Below are 24,981 nucleotides of genomic sequence, written 5' to 3'. Positions count from 1 at the left end.
TTCCTTTTTCTCTTGGCTTGAACGCAGTTGATGAACAAAATGTTCTCCAAGCCACTTATGCAAACAGGGCCATGTTGCATAAAAGTTCAGATCAAAGAAAAGTCAGGAAATCAAACCTAAGTCTCTGAATACTCAATTCTGATTGGCTGATACCTGACTTATATTTGTCTTCTGATTTATGTTTGATTGCATCTTTTTATGCAACAGGGCCCAGAATACGGGAGCTACCAGTATTGCTGTGGAGTATTGGTGCAAGATGAAAGAAGACGTTGACATGATAGAAAAAGTTAACTTTCGTCATATTTTCGAACAAACTAAGTTCTCGCTTCGATCATTCCATCGCGAGAAAATATGCATGGCGATTCGATAGGTATTCAACAGCTCCCCTAACGGGGATTTTGTAATGTCATTCTTATCATATCATAGAGTGTACAATATTATGTTCACCAATAAATTTTCCATGATATTTTCTGTGAAGTTTCTCGGACGCTTTAATCGTGTTTGGCTACGGTCGTGTGTGTTGTACATCACTAAGACAAATACATATTACAGCATATTATGCAAACTTCGTTTGATGTGACTAAGAAAACCTAAAACAAATCGCTCCCACCATTAAACTGTTTTTATTTTTTTCAAACTTTGGCGTTGACATTATTTTAACTGTTTTTATAAATCTTATCCTAGTAATCGCATATCTGTTATGGTCATACTCGCCACTAACAGTAGGCAAACCTTGAAATACAAAAAAAAAAGGGAAATTTCTCCAAGTTGCCGTGCAATGACTGGCAGGCAAGCTAAGGCAGACATTGTGGGAATATATGGGTAAGAAGAAATTTTTTGTGGTGGACTGTACCTCGCTGCAAGTCCGAGGGGAAGAGGTTCCACTCATGGGGTGTTAAAAGACACCCCACTGCCGGAGGGTCCGCTTTGACTGATAAGGCGTCTGCGTGGGGATTTTAAAAGTGTAGTTCAACTGCATGATCCAGTTGACTTAATAGATTATAGTAAATCAACTGAGAAGAATGAATGAAATCCATTCAAGGAAGTTATTGAATGTCAAAGTTTCCTAATTATTTTTGAATCGAATAAATGCAAACTGGAAGAGACACAGTTATTATCACCTCACAACTCCCCTCCTATTGGTTTAAACTCATGTTTTAATTTAATTCTTATTCTTATCTTATCCTTTCTGAATTCATGTCAATGATAGCATTTAGTGAGGTTATATGTAAACATATCAATGAGATACTTTTTATAGATGATGATATAATCAGATCATTAAGAAGAGCATTTGCTCATTCCTTAAAATCATAACTGCGTGCATTAAATAATATTTTCCCAGACTAAATGTGAACGAAAATCTGTTCCTTGACAGGAAAAAAAAAAAGAATACACGGGTGTGTGAGTGTGACTGCATGGTTCAGGAATGGCGGAGTATAGCGAGGCAAGTAGTGTATGTATGGTTCCAAATTGTGGCATATTTCAGCAACAGATCACAAACACCAAAAGCAGAACGATGAACGATTATGTTTGCTTGGAATGTTCTTTATTCTTCTTCTCATTTTTTTTTTTTAGTTTTGATTGTCAAGTGCTACCATGTTGGTAGGTAAAAGTTGATTTCAACTTGATATGCCATCGTTAAACAATGATACAGTTTCGATAAATTACATACAAAAAGAACTAAATGTTTTCTCTTTTAACAAAGTTGATGTACCCATCAATACGCATCAAATAGTTTAATTTATTTTAGTTAACTACAGCTCTGCAGCGTATACTTTTAGTGGTGATAGGTGATGATTATGATATCAACCATTTAGAAAGAAAAGCGTCAGATGTTGATTATCGTGACGATGACAACAAAGAGAACCGTATAATAGATGTCATAGCCATTACTTTCGATATGTTCAGCAGCTGTTTATACCAACAGTGATAGTATAACGCCGTGCCATATAATCTGGACACCTGTTAATCAAAACGTATAACGTTTCGATTGTGCAGATGAATATCACGCCCAGCCCCCCCCCCCCCCCATCTATTGTCTCAAATATTGGGATAATTTGTGCAAATACTTTCAGAATGTTATCTGAAAAACTGATTGTTAAAAGATATAATCAAGCTTCAATAATGGCTACTACGATTGTATAAGTAATAAACTTATTTTTCCTATGCTCTAATGATTTTAACATCTCTGACTTCAACATAATTACCGCGAATAGGCATCATTTTGAGATTACCTTTTAATGTATACCCGAAAGTATTATTCGTGTGTGCGATAATACTTTGTAAAACCGATGGTGTCCTTTCAAATTGTCCATAACAACACGTGTTGTTGCAATGCGTATTCTGTAAGAACACTAAGATCTTCTTGTGGTCGTAGGCATCAATATAAACATACATATTCACTTATGTCAGTATACTTCACGTCTTCGTTATCTTCGGTACTTCATATCATGTGCATGTGAAATATATAGGGGAGTATATTTCATGTGCTTTATGGTACGTTCCCACTGCCGATCAGATCAACTCGATCAATCCCGATCAAGCTTTTTTGGCCTGGTCGGGCTCGCTCGGCATTGGTATTCGGGGTCGATCTACCTTGATCGGCATCGCTCCTGCTTCCTTCACGATAATTTTGGACATGTCCAAAATATTCGAGTAGGAAGCCCGAACACCAACAGCTCGGGTAGTGATCGAGAAGAGATCGAGCTGATCGGGAATCGGTCGTATAGAAATCTAGTGTGGTCGGGACCGATTTTTTCCCGAGCTCAGTTCCCGATCATCTCGAGTTATACTCGAATGCTACACGATTGATTTCAGATCATCTCGATCCAGGATTCATCAGTTTCATGAATAACTCGACCGCTACACGACCGATACAGGACTGCTGTCGACTGATACTCGACTAAACTCGATCATGCTTCGACCGGCACTCGATCAAATACCGAACACTTTTTGACAGTGCTTGCAGCAGGTGCAGACGTACTTTCTTAACACTCATTTATTGTTCATGAAAAATATATGCAGTCCTTGGTCACGTTAAAAAGTTAAATGTCGTCAGTATCTTCAGCCACTCCTGGCCCACTGAAGAAAAGAAAAGGGCCACGAAGAGAGAAAAGACAACAAATCCTAAACAGCAGACATGGCAGAATTAGACTTTCCAGACAAAAATTTCAGAAGAAAGAAAGGAAACACGACTGAAACTGAGAAAAATTCGGTATTCTGGCAATATGACTGTAACGTGAAAAGAAATTTTCTAGATTATTTACTTTAGTTATAAACTGAGAACTGTTTCTTGAATTCTTTAGCTAGCTTGTCCGTTTACGTAGATGTTACACTTTTGCTTCGCTTAATAATGTTATTTTTTTATTGAGAGTTGTATGTACATTGCTTGAAGTCCACCTTGATATCGATTGGCTGGGATGAGTTGACAAAAAAATAAACAACCAAGACTTTTATCATTTTTGCTAATGTAAAATGTTATATTGTTTTAATTTTCATAATAATGTACTCTGTTCCACATATCAGCACACTTCATGAATTTAGAAATTAATGTGATACATGCATTTTCTTTTACACACTCTTGGGCTTATACTTTATCAATGAATACATACATATTTTTCATTCACTTTTTCATTCTTAAATAATGAGAACAACAATGACAAAGATAACACGACTCAATAGGGTTGTAGAACAGTCATTTTTTAAACTCTATATAATGGTGCATTTATGGGCATATAGGCCTATGTTTCATTTTAGACAAAATTAATTTCAGCCCACCTATATGTAATGCACTTACGAAGCGTGGCGGTGCAACATTTTTTGTTTTGGGTTTTTTTTTATGAGACATCAAACTTTGATTTGTTATTCTTCACATCCAATGCAAATAGTGAATGTATAATATAAACGAACCTATTAAAATATGGTGTCCCGGCAGACAGAGTGCTACAAAACTGTCTCTTATTTAAAAAGATATGAGCGACTGAATGAAATCCTTACATTATTCAATGGGAAAAAAACACCTCAAATTCTATTTGACACAATGATAATCAATCTTCGTGCAGGCGCTTTGATCTCCATGAAAATTTGTGATTTACAAAATCTGTAACTTTGGGCACTGATATCCTACTTGACTGAGCGATAGTGAAGCCGTAAAAACTGATAACGAATGCATGCGTCCAAAATAACTACTGAAAACGGATAAAATGAATGAATACAAGTGAATGCATTTTTTTTGGTACCTTTTTGAGTGGCTCACAAACAGAGTGATCAGTCTTTATCATCGTTTTTTTCAGGAAAAATGACTATAGAATCGAAACGCCTGCGCGAGAATTGATGATTGTGGTTTCAAAATAGGAAGTGTTCTTCTATCAACTATAGGTTTTCCCGGCCAATTTCGCACTTTTGTCAGTCCAGTTCCTAATTGCTGCATTCAATTTAGCAAAATATAGCATAGATGACATGTTCGGTAATTCAATTTTATGATCTCTTCATTCAAATTCATTTTGGAGCATTCAAATTACCTTTAGCCTCATTCTAATTAACACTTTTTCAAGTGAAATTCGTAAAACAAGCACCATTTCGTTATTCGTTCATTCAGTTTAGAATGATAGTCACGTGATCACGGGCATGCTGCTCTCGTTCATTCAAATTCATGTTTGGCAATCAATTTAACATCTTTTGCAGTCAATTTAGCACGCATGTTTATGGTTTGGTTCTTTCTTTCTTTCTTTTTTTTTTAAACATAGTTATTGTTTTCCAAGCGTCATTACATTTCATATTTTCGTACTCATTTTAGACATTTTGGCAACATTTTTTTTTCTTTAATGTGCTTAGTGACTCTTCAAGTCCGAAGATAATGCAACATGTGCATGGCCACAACTTATCTCGCCGTTGAGAGCTTTATTCCTTGTGTCGGCCAGTTCTAGGAAGTCAAGGTTATGATCATCAAATATTCCTATAATTCTTTTTCTGTCCCCTTGAGAAATACGTCTGTATCTAACTTGTGCCGTCATGACTGGAAGAAGATGAAGTTAAACTATATATATAATAGTGTTGGTACATGTAGGCCTAAAATGGCATGTATGAAAGAAAAGGGGCGTTGCAGAACAGCAGACTCGAGTAATGGTCAAAAATACGATACTTTTACTGCTTAACAGTGCGTGGATGAAACAATAAGTCACATACAAATACGCGTTTAAATGTTATCAACTTTTCAAAAAAGAAAAACATGACATTAATTTCAATGAGCATGTTAGGAATTTGACTGCCCATACGCGAAATTAAATGACTGAAGTACCCCTTTCGCCAGTGCTGGCGATTTTGAATGACTGAAGAGCACGTGCCAATTTGAATGCCCGTTTTACGAATTCGAAAGGCACATTATGCAAATTTCATGGATCGGAACGCTAATTGAACGAGCAACTTACAATTTTGAATGACAGAATGTGCAGTGACGAGGATTTCGCTAAATTGAATGAACCTTTTATCAAATGAACTGACAAAAGTGCGAAATTGGCCGGGAAAACCTATACCAAAGATAATCATTTCTTTCGTTCATTCATGCTTTTGCAACTAATAGTCAGTTTTATAGCACTCTTTTGGGCCATGCCGTATTCAAGTATAAATACTGAATTGTCTTATATAACCAAACGAATAACTGTAACCAATTCTTCTTTCACTCGATCACTGTACGAACCTGCCGACCCGTTCGATGCAAGATCTTACACAGATCGTGTCATGTCGAGCTGGTCTAAGAAGTCTAGTAGAAATCGAGTATTGACCGTGTAGCGATCGTGTATTGATTGTGTGTAGATCGGGATGTTCGAGTAGAGATCTATGTGGTTGTCGAGGAGAGATTCTGGAGATGTCGAGAATGGTCGGGTGTGGATCGTACAAGATCGAATAGCGGTCGGGAAGGGATCGTGTTGAATGACGATCGAACATTTGGTCGGGATTGCTCTGGTAGAAATAGGTGATCGGGATTGATCTCGCTTGATCGAGTTGATCTGATCGGCAGTGGGAACGGGGTATTATGAAGAGACACGTTGTTCATGAAGACTTGAGAAGGCACTCGTGGAATCTTCATACGTCACAGACGTCATAAAACATGTCCGCACGCCACATACCCGATCAACGCCGATCGCAGTGACATTCGCATCCGATATCGTCACGACCGATTGCACGTTCATTTCAATGGTACATTATTTTTGAAAGCTCTTTGTAAATGATGTAACAGTTCATCCAATCGGACCAGCTCCAGACGAGCGTCATGCTTCGCGTGTGATCGATCGATCTATCGATCTATCGAAGATGAGGTATTCGCTTGGTGTAGACGTAGACGGAGTTTCCGAAGAGATCAAAGAATTCGAAGATGGTGAGAATGCTGCCACCCAGCCAGAGACCCAACGAACCGCCAATATCACCTGGGTCAACAAGCATGCAGTGGGGGATAGTTTATTATTCTGAAGGTGACAAAGTAACATTAATAATAAACAATCGGGCAACAAACTGTCCTTTCTGCTACGGCTACAACACTGCGTGCCTATGGCAAACTGCTGCCACATGCTACACATATCAGGCATGATTAACAGTGTTAAAGATCACAGCGACGAACTTTTTACAATCAAACAGATGGTAAATCGTGTTAATGTGTGCAAAAAAAAAAAGCCAGAAAACATCAGTCTTGCGGCCATTAGCAAAACAGTGACTGATCTTGAACAAATTAAAAGTTGTCATTTATTAGTGCAGGCTTCTATATGTACAGGTTTTTTCTTGCCTGTGAGCATTAAAGCTTTTCGGGATCACTTTGTAAAGGGGTGCACGTCACGAGTTCGACACCTACGAATCATAGAGCCCACGAATTATACAGCCCATGAGTCAAACAGCCCACGAGTTATACCGCCCACGAGTCATGCATCCCATGAGTTCGACAATAGGCAAACAATGCCCACGAGTTCGACAGTAAGCAAACAAGGCCCACGAGACCGACACATTAAACCCGGTGATGTAATGTCGAACCCGTGGATCCTTTGTACCTATAGTGTATAGTGTCGAACTCATGGGCCTTTTTTGCCACGTGTCGAACTCAGCTGCATGAATCGTGGGCTGTATGACTCATGGACTTTTTTTTAATGTCAAACTCGTGGGCCGTATGACTCGTGAGTGTCGGTCTCGTGGGATGACCCCTATTTAACCAGGATGATATCATAAATGCAATAGAGCTATTCATTCAAACTTACATAGTAAACTGAAGAACGTGTAAGCCTTCTGCTGTGAAATTTGCTCGATGCTCAGAGGCGCCTTGAAATAGATGATCAGATAAATCATGTTGTCACTGTAAACAAAACAAAGCAGACAAAAACAAACATATAAATGAATATAATAATTTCGAGAGATGTACATACACATACATTGCATTAGCAAAGATCAACAAGTTTGTTTATGACACTTCAAATTCAACTATACAGTAAACAAGAACCATATTGTCTTCTTCTTCGGTATATGATTATACTTTAAAATACTGCATGGGATTCGTTCCAAATTTGGCGAATTTCTCCACTACACTGACACCATCTTGAAACGAAAGCTGGTGGTAAGCGCTTGCGCAACTGAAGTTGTTGAACTACGGTGTTACAAATGAACTTGAAACTACTACTAATCATAATATATTCTGTATTTACTTTTCCCTCTCTCTCTCTCTCTCTCTCTCTCTCTCTCATATGAGGAAAAGACTAGACGATTTTTTTTTTTTGGGGGGGGGGGGGTGGGAGAGAAATATATTTCACAAGCTTACGTGAAGTAAGATGAGGTGAGATTCTGGCCAGCGAAGAGGGTGTATGTGAGTGTGTTGGCCCAGAAGAGGGAGGGGAATGAAGTGAACGAGGTGGTGGCTACATAGGAACGACTGAAGCAGGGAACCGGACAGTCGCAATCTCCAAGGGACTCCAGATAGCCCGCTGCAGGTTGGAAGGGGTACGATATCAGTTAATGGTGATCGGGAAAATTTAAGTATATTTGGTATATGGGATTGTTAAACGGTATTTTTGTTATTTGGATGATGACACAGCTGTGCAGAGAAGCATGAAACCACACTTACGTGTGTGTAATCACGGACAGCCATGTAACGGAAAGAAAATTAGTCATTCCTCTGAGCAAGTTGACTAAGATAGACGTAATTATGTTTATTTATATGTTAATATTATATGTATATTATGTTGCGAATTCACGTATTGGCTCCAATACAACGAAGAATCAAGAAATAAGCTAGTAATGCATTATTTCGCCAATAAAGAATGAGTTTATTGTACTCAAATTTTCGGTGGCCTCCACCTTCTTCAGGAGTCTCGACGGGGAATGACGGTACCAAAACACAAATTGAACATGAAGAGCGCACACTCATACAGACTTGGTTGCTATGAGAGTGCGCACCATTTTACAACGATGTTGCCATGTAGCGCATATAGACGCAATGTAGTCAAGGCACGCATATTGGCGAAATAATGCATTACTAGTTTATTTCTTGATTCTTCATTATATATATATATATATATATATATATATATATATATATATATGTACGTATTGATACAGATTTTTTCATTTATATAAAAATGAATCAATTAGTCGATTGATTAATAAGTTAGTGTATCCGTCATCAATACCTTATTAATCATCAACCCACATTAACCATTTGATATAATATTCCTGCATGACCTATAATCATTTTGCTCTGGATTCATGCTGCAGTAGATAATGATCGCTCTGACGCATTGATCATTTTTTTTTTGTCTCTGCTAATCATGCTTGTTGTTGTTGTTTTTTTTTTAATCTCATATAAAAGAACCTGATTAGTTCCATCTTCTGCAAACTCCCACTTCCGAAAGTTTTGAACTTACCGTATGCGGGAGCACCGCATCTGAAATACTCTATTGGATCACACACTGATGCGTTGCCTGCCAAATAAAGAAGACAAAATTAATTCGAGCAATGACTGGTATTAGGGCTAAATACTGATATAACATAATAATAATGATGATGATAATAATAATAATAACAATGATAATATTAACAATAACAACGTTGATGATAACAATTAATATCACTATCATTATCATTACTATTATTGTCGTTATTACAATAATTATTAACATCATTTAGTAATAGTGTCAATATCATCGTTGTTGTAATTATTACTGTATTAATAGTGTTATTATTTTCATCATATTCATTATAATAATCATTATTATTACTGTAATTATTACTATTAAGTAATCATATACATTTTTATCATTTCCCATCTTTGTGGTTATCTACCTGGCATGAAAGCTGCCCTGCAGTCGCACTGCGATACGATGTATTTCGTCATGCATTCCAGCTGGCACTCCTGCAAGCCGTAGCTGTCGTAGAAATCGAGCTCCTTGTCCTGACACTCGCCGTGGGGGGCGGGCAAGTTACGCACCTTCGCGAAAAAACAAACAAACCCAAAAACAATATTTATGGACAGTAAAATAAGACGCATACGGCAACGTAGAAATGGTCGACATAAAGGTAGAGCGTTGGTGGCTGGGTTAAAGGGAAAAAAAGGAAAATTGAATGCCTTCATCTTTCATCAATTTTGTATGTTTCCCTATAGTATATGTCCCACATGTGGGGATCGAGATTCGACAGTAATTAATGCGTATTTTGGTGTGAGATTTCGTTCTGTGACATGAGGAAGAAAGCAAGAAAACTGTCGAAAAGACAGACTAAAGAAATGACACTAAAATCATTCCAACATCACTTTGAATAATGTTCCCAACCCAAGTCATTGTCACAGTAAAGTTGTAGATACCACATAGAAAACATGATGAGCTCCTAATTGGCCTGTTATCCCGTCCTATCCTCGTCTGGTTTCCAGACCCTTTGCCAACTGAACTGCGCGGCGACGCCTTTGCAAAGGACAAAACCACCTTAAAACTATACCAGTTTTCGACGTGTAGGGCGTCTATATCCTGAATAGCGAAATAGTTTGAGCAGAGAGTCTGGAAGCCAGACTAGTCCTATCCCACCCCCACCCCCCCCCCCCCACACACACACAAAGTTCAACTATACAAAACGAAAAAAGAAAACCCAACAGGATAAAGCAAAAACAAATAACACAACATGTTTTCGCAAACAATGTTTTTTTTTTTTTAAGTCAAAAACCCTTTCTGTGACAGTGTGTTTTAATGTGCATGAATTCCACACACATTATACCTATATGCATGGACAGAAAATTGATGTGTCACGCAGAGGATTGAACAACATGGTGCTACAACTAGCTCTTGTCGTTGAGGATCGAAAACATTTTACTTCAGACGAGTACCTCGACGACATCGAGAGCGACCTGTGATCGCGTTCCGGGCCGAATGGAGAAACCGATGTCGGCGTCGGGAATCGACCCGCGATCGTAGAGTATGATGTGGAAGCCGGCAGCGTATCGGTTAAACTCCTCGAAGAAGTAATCACTTTGTTCCGTGTTCATGATGATGGACAACCCAAATGTCTGTCCTGAAAAAAAAATGAAGGTGATTTCGAATGTTGAATTTCTAAAAGCGAATTTCTGAACATAAGCAAAATGCACATAACTAACCCCTAGAGCATTTCTAATGATTTTTTTTCTTGTGTCTCAGAGAAATACTAGTGGATTTACATTTATAGGCCTATATGACATTTCGTGCATTGCCCATGTGAATTAGTGAGAAAAATTACGATATATATATATATATATATATATATAACTATATATATTTATATATATCTGTCCAGCAGTATGTATTGTATATAGCGTCATGTAAAATATGAAAAAAAAAATCAGTTTAGCTAACTAAAGTCAATTCAATTCAATTCAATACAATCCAATTCAATTTAGTTAGAGAGTGGGAGGTAGGACCTATACTTTGGATGCTGAGTGTGAAGGTGCAGAAGAAAAAAAAAATCTGGAAAGGAAGAAATTGAGAAACCATAGTGAAAAAGAGTGGAATAATGGATCACAAGAGGAATAACAGGATGATGACCTACAAAAAGTTGAACTAGAAGAATATAAGAGGTGAAGAAAGGGAAGGGGAGGAAAGAGGGGGTGAAATCCCCCCAACCCATGCACTCCTTTCTCTCACCTGGGGCTTTCATCGTGATAGGCGGTGACCCATCTTCGCCTGTGTTGAACACGAAACAGACCCCAAAGTTTGTCAACTTCTTCGTGAAGTTTGCGGGAGACAAAATGGTTGTTCCAATAGTTATCCTTCGAGGGAAATAATAACAATAATACTATAAAAATGATGATTCTACTATATTTACAAGTACCAACTATACTTCTATAGGGTTCCTACTAGTATCGAAGTACTAGTACTACTAATCATTATCATAATCATGAGCATAATCTTAGTCATCATTACCATAAACATGATCATAACTATGACTATAACCATAACCATAACCATAACCATAATGATAACCATAAACATAACCGTAACCGTAACCATAACCATAACCATAATCATGACCATAATCATAAATATAACCACCATTACCAAAACCATGACCATGATCATACACCATGACCATAACCATGACCATAACCATACACCATGACCATAACCATGACCATGACCATGACCATAATCATTACCATAACCATAACCATAACCATAACCAGAATCATAACCATAACATAGTCATAATCATTACCATAACACTAGTCATAGTGCCAATAGCAAATCATATTTTTTTCTATGCCCGACGTATCTATAACTTTGTTATAGAGGCAAGGAGAAAAAGACCTGATTTTATTTTTTAAATTTATAGTTATAGTTTATTTCATTTTATAGTATAAGTAATACAATCATGTGAAGTCTAACCTCATCAAATTTAATCAATCAATGATATTAACTCCGATAATGTGCTTCATCTCTCAGCGCTATTGGGTGTATATCAATTTGCCGTTACGGCTTACACAGTGTCATTTGGTAAAGGCAAGTCTTATAGGTACTCACTGGTAAAAGGTATCCTCTATGTCTGGGCTAAGATCGAAAAGGAGTTCCGTCATGTTCACGCCGGTCAAGGACGGTTCGTACAGCGAGTAGTTTATTGATGCTGGATCAAATGAAAACTGCGAGACCAGGTCTCCGTAGGGGGTGCCAGCTATGCGATCGTATCTGCGAAAAAGGCGGAGAAAATTACATCAAACTCAAGTGGGAGGAGAGACGGGGATTCGACAAGAAATATCATCTCTCTTTTGACAATACTTAAGAAGTGCCGCCCTGTGATCACAAAGAATGAAAAACTTCCTCAATGATATGATGATTATTATAGTTATCAGACGATGTAACATTACAAAAAATATCATAATGAAGGTTTATTGAAATACGAATCTATGGTAATGGGACATAACTGTATTTGACATGTTGTATGATCAGTCCGAAACAGAAAGCTGAATTAATATATAGGAATTCGACACATTACAGAAAAGACAACGAACAGACTGATCAAGTAAGAGAAAGGAACGCAGAACTACAAAAAAAAAAAGTTGACGACAAAAAAGAAGAAATGGAAGAAGAAGAAGTAGTATAGTAGTAGTATAGTTGTAGTAGTAGTATTGTAGAAGAAGAAGAAGAAGGAGGAGGAGGAGGTGCAAGAGGAAGAGGAGATGATGATGATGATGATGATGAACAACATAAGGACGCGGGACATACTTGTACTGGTTGTAGTTACAGATAGCAACGGCGGGAAACGGAACCTCGTTGGTGTAGTTGAAGGCGACGTCGACACTTTTTGGATACGAGGCGTAGTACTTGATGCGGTCGACGATCTGGTAGCTGGTCAGACCAACACCCGATAAGATCAGCAGTGTCCAGAATAACCTACGGAGCAGGAGGAAGGGAGAGGGGAGAGGGTCGGGGGGGGGGGGGAGGGGAGAAAAGACGAGACGAACAAAATAGCCCATTTTAAAAAGGTATAAATGTTCATTCAGCAAATACAGAAAGAAAATAATATATTCTGTCCGTTCAAAATCTAGTACTTTTTTCTCATTATAGAATTCAACCTGTGAAAAAGAAAGAAAGAAAGGATGGTTCGTCGGATGAGATCCGTAATCCTTGCTTTCATGCTTCAAGATATGCCAGATCACAGCAGTTTGTTTTGACCAGGGCGAGGAGAACATTAAAATCACAGTTTTCAAGTACTTTGACGAAACTAAAAGATGACCCTTGACCGGATCTACATGGAATTTCCGTGTTCTACAGGTGGCAGGGCATGATTAAAAAAAAAAAGAAGTAAGAAGTAAACTTCGCAATCGTGCATGTTGGTGTGAAGACGCCTGTGATAACCCAGAAATATCTTTTAACGTTATTTTTATTCCTAAAAATCATATTTCTTCGATAAGAGATGTTTTGATGTTGATAACGATCATCGACGTCTGTATTGTCGTCTTATCTGACAAGTGTCATTTATAGGCCTATACCAAAGGGGAGAGCGGAAGACGCGCATTACGACGGTTATCCCCTTGTTCAGTGTTTTAGCAATCAGAAAGTTAACGTTTAAGGTAAAGGTCTGACTTGTACGTCTTGATGCTTGTGTGGAGCTTTTCTTCTTCTTCTTCTTTTTCTTCTTCTTCTGTGTTTATTATGTGTGTATGTGTATGCGTTGTGTTACCTCCTCATCCTATTTTCTCCGACGTTGAGTGCGTACTTCACACCAGACACGCCAATGGAGTCGGGTATGGACTTGTAGAAGATGGCCATCCATGACACGCGGTCCTTGTACACCGGTGGTGGCATTGGTATGGAAACACTGTCTTGGGGTTTCGTCTTATAGCTGATGTCATTGACCTGGGCGTTGATCTGGGCGATGATGTCGTCATTAAGCTTTGATTTATCAGTCTTAGGAGCGTTGTCCCGCGTTATGCTCGGTGCGGGGTCGGAGACGGCGAAAACTTTGCTTTTTCTCGTCACCAATGGCGGTTTCCTGGCGCCGGGATTAGGCGCCCCGTTCGCCTCGTTCTCGGCTGGTTTGACGCTCACCTTGTGTGTAGGCATGGTCGTGAGCTAGGATGGATGTCAGTCTGTGTAAAGGATGTATAAAAACGGAACAAATTGTGTGACTCAGAATCTGTCTAAATGTTTTCAGTGAATCATAAGCCAAGCTCTTATAAACAATGTACAATTTGTCTCTGCTGGAAGCAAACATCACAGACTGACATTCAGTTAGTAAATATTGGTCCCATCGAATGTATGCTCACAAACACTTTGCATCAAAATGAATTATGTGCACAGATTATGGTAACCTTGTCGAAAATGATAGGAATATGTGCGTTCTTAATCTATATTTAATACTTGGTTGACGTGGTACAAGGAAATATAAAATACGTTTGAAGTACATGCAAATATTATCAGAATAGATAGCGGGAAGAAATAGTTCAAACGGAAATATTTTGTGAATCAATGAAAGATTGGATTTGATCATTCCTGATTAAGTAAATGACAGAAGTAAATGAGTAACATACGAATATTAGGCCTATATAATTCCTTATGGACCAGTGGTGGCAAGTATTGATAAATAGCTAAAATGAAGATATCTCCATGATATACCACCGATTATTTTACCATATATACCTGATACAACAGAGAAAGAAAGCACATACAATTTGCTGTAACTAGGAGCATCATCATTCAATGCACAAAGATGCTGATAACTGAATGGATGAATGCATTACTAAACGAATGAATAAATTAATAAAATGAGTGAATGGATAAATGGATAAAATGAATGAATGAATGAATGAATGAATACTAGTAAATGGATGAATAAATGGATGGATGAATAAATGACTGAATGAATGAATGGAAGAATGAATGGATGAATGAGTAAATGAAATAAGTGAGTGATTACATTATGAACATCTGCGTGAGTTTTTAAGTTAATTAAGGTTTTAATGAAAAGTAAATAATTGAATGGTTAATATTTCAACCAATCGATGAATTTTGTCAATGCAGCATTGAACAACGGTGTGATTTCGTCGGCTAGGTATATAACCACCTTATCCTCCATCACTGCGAAAATCCTTCCCTCTTTTATCACTGCACAAGAAAGTTTCATTCTCCATGCTTTATTGATAGTTCTCTAAAAGAATTTCCCTCCTTTAGATGAGATCTCATGTTCTTTTGAATAGCGTTTCGCCAAGGAGGTACTGGGCGCGCCTGTACTATGCACCCTTGATTAGATTCCTCCCCTCATACACTCCCTGGACATTAGCATGCCATTATGCCACCTGCTCAAGAAACCATGATCATTAAAATGTCACTGTAGGCCCCACCCCGGCGTAAAATCTTTGGATGTAGAGATTGGTTGACGAAATATCAATGTAGCTTTAAGACTTTAATGACATCATTGTATACATCATTCAAGTAAAAGTTAAATAACTCACAAGACATCCTTAGCCGGTAACAAATAAGTATCAAACGCGAGTTGGGCCTGTTAATTTCCTTTGACACTGGCTGAGAAAAGAGATTGTTATAGATTTTTTCCCTTTCCTTTGCAGATAAGAAAAATATAATGGCTTAGCTCCGGGAAAGAAAAAAAAAAAGACAGAAATATAAGGAATAGACTTACCACGCAATATGTAAGGAGTAGACTTTCCACGCAGTTTATGACCTTGAAACTGGAAAACGTAACATTTGCTGACTGCTAGAAATGAGGTACTCCATCAACGTGATTATACTGTAGTCTTCGTCAATAGCAGCTCGTTCCAAATCGGTATGACGTCACATGTGTGGTTTGCCGTCAAATTCCCAGCAAACAGTGGCAATAGCGAACAAAGGTGCCAAAAACGGGACCTGACGATTTACTGTACTATGGCCTGTTTCCCGTAGATACTCTGTACACGCTCGATATGTTTGGGAGGGTGTATCTGCCTTAAGCACTTTTACCCCTCAAGGAAAGTAAAGGGGGTAAAAAAAAAAAAGAGGTTGGGGAGGAGGTGTAAAGAGAGCAGGGAACCAATCGACATCGGATATTATTGTCTGACAACAGGCCTTTCAGTAACTTCACCTGCCCCCTCGACGCCCGGGAATGTCATTAGGACGTATTGACGAATCGATTGACATTTGGTGTTAAATACAGTTGCATACAAAGACAAAACTGCTGTGAATATTATTTGTCACATCTTAATAGGTAGAACCTGTCACGTATTAACACGACTTAAATCTGGAAATCCTCCAACTATATATAGCCGCTATGTTCTCTGCAATCGTGACTTTCTCAATGATTACTGCACGATAGACTTGCTCGTCCAAGAACTTTTGATTAAAGTTTTTTTTTTTCCTTGAGATGACTGTTCGAAAACCGCAAAGTGCCGAAGGCAGTGATTATCTGTGGTTATTGTCTAGCTGTTGTTAGCCACGAGTTGTTGTCCTGAAACCCTGCATATGGAATGACCCTAAGAAATTCTCAGTCTGCGCATGTTCAGATCGATGGCAGCAGGAGACTGGTTCGTAAACTATATCACAGTCTTTCTATTATAGATTTCCACTATAGTACAGTGGACCTTGAATAAGAACTTTATATAGTGTTTAAGTTGACTCTTAAAAGATAGAGCACAATTAAACAAACTGAACAGCGAATTAATGTTTTATCAAAATGATCGACTAGAGTAAATAAAAAGTTGCCGAATTTTACAGCTTCATCTAATATTTTTTCCGATCGGAGATGTCAGTTACTGTCACCAAATTATGTAAAATGAGATAATGACGATGACGTCATGTCATCACAAGTGCCTTTTTGACTTGCTCACACACACACACACACACACACACACACACACACCAACGGCGTAAATCCATACTGAGGAATGGGGGGGATGGTCACCATCACCACGATTACAAGCCCATAACCGGACCGGCGCAGCCTTTTTTTTTTTTTTTTTTGGGGGAGGGGGGGGGGGGGTTGGGGGGAGAAGCTTTGTGCCCCCCTCCCCCCCCCCCACACACACACACACTTTACAGGGATCGGATGCCCCACTCTTTTGCATGAAATATAAAGTGGGAGAAAAGTGGCAGCAACAACATAAAGACTTTTTGTTCTTGTTGCTTTTTTTTTTTTGGCTTGTCAGACGACTTTCGGCGGAAAATCAGACCTTAAAAGTATGAAAAATTTTTTTTTTTGAAATATCTGTGAGAGGGAGCGGAACGACCGAACGGGGGAAGGGTGTGTATGGGGGGGGGGGGGGTATCCTTCTCCCACACGAGGAAGATTTTGCATTTTCAGACCTGAAATTCAGCGATCTGGTGCTCACTTGTGAAAATTTTGTTTTCTTTTCTTTAAAAAAACACTAAGAAAATGAAATATTCACAATATATTATTGAATGACAAAATCGTGGTATTTCAGCTCTTGCTGTGCGACATCACTGTGAAGGCCTACTAAATAATGGGGCCTATCATCGGCGTAGGCAGGATTTGATCTTAGGATGAGCGGTTATTGAGGGAACGAATCAAGCGAGGGGGGAGGGTATGGTAGGGGGTTTCCCCCTCCTACGGTGAAATCTCTGCGTTGAAAATTTTGACATTTTTCAGTCCAAAAACTGCCGTTTGTAGATATATTCTTCGCTTTGGAAATTAAGGGGGGCACACCAGGCGCAACTGCTGTCAATCACTGGCAGCAACATCACGACAATGGCATAGCGATTAAATGCGAGCGAGCGGAGCGAGCGAGGATGAAAATTTTAACATTGTACAGTCTAAAAACTGCCGTTTGTAGCTATACTTTTTCGCTTTGGAAATTAAGGGGGGCCGCATCAGGCGCAACTGCTGGCAATTACTGGCAGCAACATCAGGAGAATGGCATAGCAGTTAAATGCGAGCGAGCGGGACGAGCGAGCTTGAAAATTTTGACATTTTACAGTCCAAAGACTGCCGTTTGTGGCTGTATTTTTTCGCTTTTGGAAATTATGGGGGCACACCGGGCGCAACTGCCGGCAATCGGGCAGCAACATCAGAATGACATAACGATTAAATGCGAGCGAGCGAAGCGAGTGAGCTTGAAAATTTTGATATTTTACAGTCCCACATGTCCTTTGTGGCTGTACTAGTAATTTTTCGCTTTGGAAATTAAGGGGGGGGGGGCGCACCGGGCGAAAACTGCTGGCAATTACTGACAGCAACATCAGGAGAATGGCATAATGATTAAATGCGAGCGAGCGAAGCGAGCGAGCTTCAAAATTTTGACATTTGACAGTCCAAAAACTGCCGTTTGTAGCTATATTTTTCGCTTTGGAAATTAAGGGGGCGCACCGGGCGTAAACTGCTGGCAATTACTGGCAGCAACATCAGGAGAATGGCATAGCGGTTAAATGCGAGCGAGCGGAGCGAGCGAGCTTGAAAATTTTGACATTTTACAGTCCAAAGACTGCCGTTTGTGGCTGTATTTTTTCGCTTTGGAAATTAAGGGGGCACACCGGGCGCAACTGCCGGCAATTACTGGCAGCAACATCAGGAGAATGGCATACTGATTAAATGCTAGCGAGCGAAGCGAGTGAGCTTGAAAATTTTGACATTTTCCAGTCCTAAAAACTGTCGTTTGTAGCTATATTTTTCGCTTTGGAAATTAAGGGGGCGTACCGGGCGTAAACTGCTGGCAATTACTGGCAGCAACATCAGGAGAATGGCATAGCGGTTAAATGCGAGCGAGCGGAGCGAGCGAGCTTGAAAATTTTGACATTTTACAGTCCAAAGACTGCCGTTTGTGGCTGTATTTTTTCGCTTTGGAAATTAAGGGGGCACACCGGGCGCAACTGCCGGCAATTACTGGCAGCAACATCAGGAGAATGGCATACTGATTAAATGCTAGCGAGCGAAGCGAGTGAGCTTGAAAATTTTGACATTTTCCAGTCCTAAAAACTGTCGTTTGTAGCTATATTTTCGCTTTGGAAATTAAGGGGGGCGCACCGGGTGCACCTGCTGTCAATCACTGTATGGCAGCAACATCAGGAGAATGGCATAGCGGTTAAATGCGAGCGAGCGGAGCGAGCGAGCTTTAAAATTTTAAAATTTTACACTCCAAAAACTGCCGTTTGTATCTATTTTTTTCGCTTTTGTTTGTCCCACTTTTATTTGAGAACCATCCCCCCCCCCCATCGACGCCTCTATACATACTAGGTTGCTTTTGTTAAGTGAAAGATCTGCTGCACACTCTTTGATAAATTAGGGAATATACGTCTATGTCAAAAGTGTACAAAGTTTATCCCTTATCCTGTATAGCGGACCTTTTGCATGTTCATGATTGCAATACAACGATCTGGTGCATAGTTCTGGCGATATTTGGACAATTTTCCATTAAGAAAGTTCGAGATTTGTCCTCATCTCGGGAATTGCTTGGGGGATAAATGATTTGTCTGTCTAAACACTTCCTTTGGGGCGGGGCAAATGCCCCTTTGCTCACCATAGATTCGACGTCCCTGATCTTCCCTTGGTATGCCCATAGATGTATCCTGACTGAGTCATCAGTCACTGTCGTTTCTCAGGAATGATTCAGGAAATGGAGGGGGTTCAATTATGGCGATAAAGTTGTTGTTATTGTTTGTTTGTATGTTTTCGTACATATTTTGCAGATGGTCCCCAGTTACTCGCGTCATAGCATGTTTATATGTAGACCTATACTATTTGACGTTGTCAACGCCTGAGCCATACCTTACAGTGTATGTCGATGTTACGTTCTTCGCGAGCGAGCGAAGCGAGCGAGCGCTTGAGAAAATTATACATTTTCCTACAAGATAGAATACTGTTCAGCTCTGTTACCTGTCTGAAGGCCGGCGTACAAACGTCATGCAATATGCCAAAATTGATACAATCACATTTCTGCTTCCTCCATTTTTTCCCCTCAAAATTCAGGGGGGGATGATTGTACAGGCCATCCCCCCCTCCTCCATTTCAGGGGGGGATATATCCCCCCCCCCCATCCCCCCCGGGATTTACGCCCATGACACACACACACACAAATACACATCTTCACTAAATACTAATGTCATTTCTATATGACCTAAAGAAGATCGACCATATACCCTTGGAAAGTTGTTCAAATATTGTAACAATATTGAATGTTGACTACTCGGTTAAGGATAAATTGAATTGTTATAGTGACTATATTATTAGTGGAAAAATGAGCAAAGAATATGAAATTCCATCGGGATTCGAAATCGAGATTTCCCGATCGTTAGCCCGGTGCTCTACCTGTATACTGGGCTATGGAAAGTCCTAGTTCAGTGTTCGTCCCAGAAAACCCTTAATTCTCAATGCTTTTCTGGTCAGTTTCATTCTGTTTGCGTTTGTTAGTTACTATATTATTGACAAAATGAATAATTTCATAATTATGTAATATACAAATCACGGGAGAGCTGTAAGGTGATGACATTGTATAGTAGCTTTGTCTAATGTACCTAATACCTGCGTATATAAGTGCGTGTGTGCCTATAAATGCGACTTTGATGTGTGTGTGTGTGTGTGTGTGTGTGTGTGTGTGTGCGTGTGTGTGTGTGTGTGTGCGTGTGTGTGTGTGTGTGTGTGTGTGTGTGTGTGTGCGTGTGAAAAGTAATTTCTCCCAATCGAGTCGTTTGAAGGCGTATGCCTATAACAAACAGAATCCATCCTGTCCGACTGAATAGACCTATATTCCTCGCAAGTCATGATCAAACTCATCTAGATAAGCCCTTTCTTTTCAAACCCATGAGATACAAAGGCTGTATCCTGATCCTTTGACTTAAAGGACAAGTTCACCTTCATAAACATAAGGATTGAGAGAATGCAGCAATATTGGTAAAACACATCAGTGAAAGTTTGAGGAAAATTGGACAATCGATGCAAAAGTTATGAATATTTAAAATTTTTGTGTTGGAACCGCTGGATGAGGAGACTACTAAGGCCCCTGATGTCATATGAGCACAACAGTATAAAGAAAATATAAAGAAAGTTCAACATATTTTCATTTTTTCGCATAATGAAAGAGCACTTGACTTGCCTCTTTCTAAAGGCAATGGGAATAATATTACCCATAACATATGTGAGTAACGAGTTAAGGGAATGTGTACTTTTTTTCAAAAGACGACATTTTGTGAAATCTCTTTATATTTTCCTTATACTGTTGTACGCATGCGACAACATACACTGCAGTAGTCTTCTCATCCAGTGGTGACTGCACAAAAACTTCAAAAATTCATAACTTTTGAACGGATTGTCCGATTTTCCTCAAACTTTCAATGATGTGTTCTTCTAATATTGCTACATTCTCTCAATCCTTATATTAATGAAGGTGAACTTGTCCTTTAAAAACCCTTCCACCATCTCAATTTATCCCCTTACTCAACCACAACCAACCGTACCACTCACGTATCAACACCACCACCACAATCCCTCTACCACCATCTCTACCTTCATCATCATCACCACCACCACCACCTCCACTACCACCAGTATCCACCTCCATCCTGCCACCACCATCCAAATATACACCACTGAAGTGATACTCTCCTGTTGTCTGGTTCACTGATTGATCGATGGAAATCATGTGAAATAGATCAGCGTGGTATTCCAAGGCAGTTGTTCCGTGTCTTTCTCGATCATCAGTGCTCCCCCCCCCCCATTATCTCTAGAAACGTGTTCATGCACTGAAAAGCCTACATTCGTCTACGTTATCTCATTTGGAAGTATATACAGATAGAGCTTGAGATCCGCAAGCCCTTATACATGATTATTGTGTGCTAGATCCTCTCTTGGTTGACAGTGAGTTTTCTATGATACGGAATGGTAAACAAGGAATCTCGCATTGATTTGTGCATTATAGATTGCTAACGCATAATTACAGTCTTTCACCTTCGTCTCACACCAAGTAAATTGCAGGTATTCCGACTGATGATCCCCCTCGTTTAAGATCCCTTCAAACGAATGCACACTGAACTAACAGCCCAAATTTGGTTTTCTCTGCTGGTATTATGTACGCGTATTTACGCCATTTCCACTGCAAGCATGCCATGCTATCTCTGTGAAGAAAGTTCACCGCTTAGACCTGTGTGTACTGATGAAATCATCACTTGCCTCTAATTCTTCCTAAAGGATTTGCCCCATCAAAGTTCAATCAAACAACAGTGTTTGCAAATGGAATGCTCATCATCTCGCATTCGAATAGATGAGAAATGCCATAGTTCAGAAGTTGCCATTGCTTTATACGCATGCATGCACTCCCGAATACAGAGTCACCTTCCCTGCATTTTACCTCGTCTCAAAAAGCAACGAATTTCAACTCTATTCAAAGCACATGTGTCAACCCTGTGTTAAATGCGAAAGTTTATCTCTTCCATCCAGCCTTAGTATTTACACGATAAAATAAATGCAAGTGAATATGATGACAAAAATTATTTAACACATCATTATACTTAATTCGCTGCCTCTTCTATAAACGAGTATGGAGTTTCGTCTGTCAAGCTGTTATGGTTCACCATTCCGTATAGTTATTGTTCGTGAAACATGTCCAGTCCATTGTCAATTTGAAGAGGGAACAAGAAGGCGCTATTATGGACGTAACAAAATGATCGGTGACTGCTCAAAGCAAGATATCGATTCTTCGTGTTTACGAGTGAGCTGAACACACAGGCACCCTCTCGACTTGTCTTTTGTCGCAAATCAACGGAGAAAGGTTGGTACTATAACTACTAGTGGCGTGAACCTGGTGTCTTCTAGAGACGGCGTTATGCAAGGTGAGATTGACAAGAGTTAAGTCAACATCTGCCGGAACGTGCAAGAGTTTCTGGAGTATTTACCTTTCTCCCTCCAGAACAGGCTCCGAAAGAGAGGACGGATTGTCTGGTAGATTCTAGCTGAGTACAAGTAAAACATTATTATTATACCCAAAATGTTGTAAATTCACTTCATGGTGTTTTGTTTTGTTTTTGTTTTCTTGAGTTGCTTGTGTTCAGACCTGAATGTATTTGTGTCGGAGTCGAGCGAATATCTGAAAATTGTTGACATTACCGAAAGCATGAAAACAAGAGCAAATCCAGACTTTTTTTAAAACAATAAGAGCTAGTAGGTATAGGGCTCCCTTCACCCTTATAATTATTGCTGTGTTTAATATTACTTTTTTATCCTAATTTTTAAAAGTTTTGAAAGTAAGCTCTCATCACACCCTCTCCTTCCTCCACCCCTCAAAAGATAGAAAAAGCAATCTTTCCATACGAATTTGCACTGACAATCTAGCTAGAGATGATTTGAATTAATATTTTTTTTTTATTGACACCGATATTTAGCAATAATAATGATTATAAAAATGATAATAATAACAGTGATATCAATTAAATATCAGTGTTGTATAATACAATACAAAGAGACAATTACAGTTTCTACAAAACATGCACAGATATGTGAATATATACTAATGTAGCAGTATAAGGTATAAAAATGTGGGGTTTTTTTTTTGGAAGTATTAATTAGTGAAGATATTTCACGTATTTTCAAAATTTACGCAATTTTTTATTGTATGATTCTCGTCAATTTCGAGGAACTAGATGTTATCAACGATTTTTTGTGTTATAGTGCCTTGATTAAAAAAGAAAAATGTGAGTTGATGCCCATCAAAGGAAACAATATAATGTATTACTTCTTTGTCTCTAGCAATGGTAAAAACTGGTCACCATAATTATAGCGTCCGAAGATAAACGAATAGATAAATAGATTGATTGATATAGATATAGAATACACATAGATCATATCAAAAGATACATGAATAAATAAGAAAGCTCAGGAAGATAAAGAGAGAAATATAGTCTGCAGAATATATGCGACAGGAAAAAAATGCATCAAACGAGCACAAATGCATATAGAGAAATATAATTCCAGTAACCTTTTCTCTTTACAAAAGTATAATCTTTGGACCATAAAAACCAATAAATATTTATCTATTTCTCTCTTTAACAAAATTACACGCATAAGCAAAGCGCAAGTGACGATAAAATTCATGTAGATTACCTGCAGTATACGTCATGAAACAGATGATCTAACTTGCGCATATTGTGTTATTCATTTACATCACCAGTTTCGCCATGTATTCTGTGTTTATAGGTACACTGTACTTTTCACTGTTTGTTATTTGCCCGTGCAATGATATAGAAAATGATCAGAGGAAAAGCGTGAAAGATAAACTACTAAACATTGAAAACAAATAACATATCGCATTACATTCTGGCAATTTCATTAGATGTTACATTATCCTGAAATCCACAAAATTATGATAAGAACAATCTATAGAAATGTTTGAAGGAACCTTTCATCACTGTTTCCTTGATCTGTCTGCACCATGCGCTTTTACTTCTTGAAGGACAATGCCCTATGTCGGCAACTGGCACAGTGCACGATTGATACGTAGTCCACCCTGTAGCTATCTTATTATTTTAAACATCTTTGGACAGATACGTGCATGCCCAGATTTGTGCAGTTAGTGTTGATTTGCATACATTAGAATTACGAACTGCATTTTGTCCTGTATCTTGAATTTCCATGACGTAGATATGCGCACGCGCGCAATTTTCCCATACTGTCTGATATCATAATTGTTTGATACGTAACTTTCTTCTAGTTATGCATCTCTTTAATTCAACTAAACAGTCTACAGCATAGGATCCGTGTACAAAAGGTATATAGAAGTGGCCGAATTAAAGTAGGCCTACAAATTAAGGGTAACTTACAACATGAAAAGTATATAGATATAACCTGGTCAGATTAAATAGTTACATGATTATAAGATTGCTCACTGCGGTTTTCCAAACGCACGTGCCACATTGATTCTAGGCTGTTCCTAATCTCGCTACATTCTCCCTTTGTTGTATGTAATTTAGCTTAACTGACTTTCCCTCTAAACCTCACATAATATTTGACAAACGTTTATTTGCACCATACAACAATGTGTACATAATAGTTACTGTCAATGAGAGATAC

The 24,981-nt window shown here is 38.8% G+C and overlaps 1 protein-coding gene across 1 annotated transcript; it reads right to left on the bottom strand.

Annotated features, from left to right (window-relative positions):
* Positions 1-6,300: 6,300 nt before the first annotated feature.
* Positions 6,301-14,048, bottom strand: LOC140234991 (acid-sensing ion channel 1C-like). The gene is made up of 10 exons (XM_072315027.1): positions 13,666-14,048; positions 12,708-12,875; positions 12,009-12,170; positions 11,133-11,257; positions 10,343-10,527; positions 9,313-9,457; positions 8,895-8,951; positions 7,793-7,955; positions 7,239-7,333; positions 6,301-6,422 (listed from the first exon to the last, which is right to left on the bottom strand). Exons 1-10 carry the CDS (start codon positions 14,046-14,048, stop codon positions 6,301-6,303), a joined length of 1,605 nt encoding a protein of 534 aa, XP_072171128.1.
* Positions 14,049-24,981: the final 10,933 nt, after the last annotated feature.

This window comes from Diadema setosum, chromosome 11 (genome assembly GCF_964275005.1).
Source record: "Diadema setosum chromosome 11, eeDiaSeto1, whole genome shotgun sequence".
Taxonomy (NCBI): Eukaryota; Metazoa; Echinodermata; class Echinoidea; order Diadematoida; family Diadematidae; genus Diadema; species Diadema setosum.
This window is presented reverse-complemented; position numbering and strand designations above follow the sequence as displayed.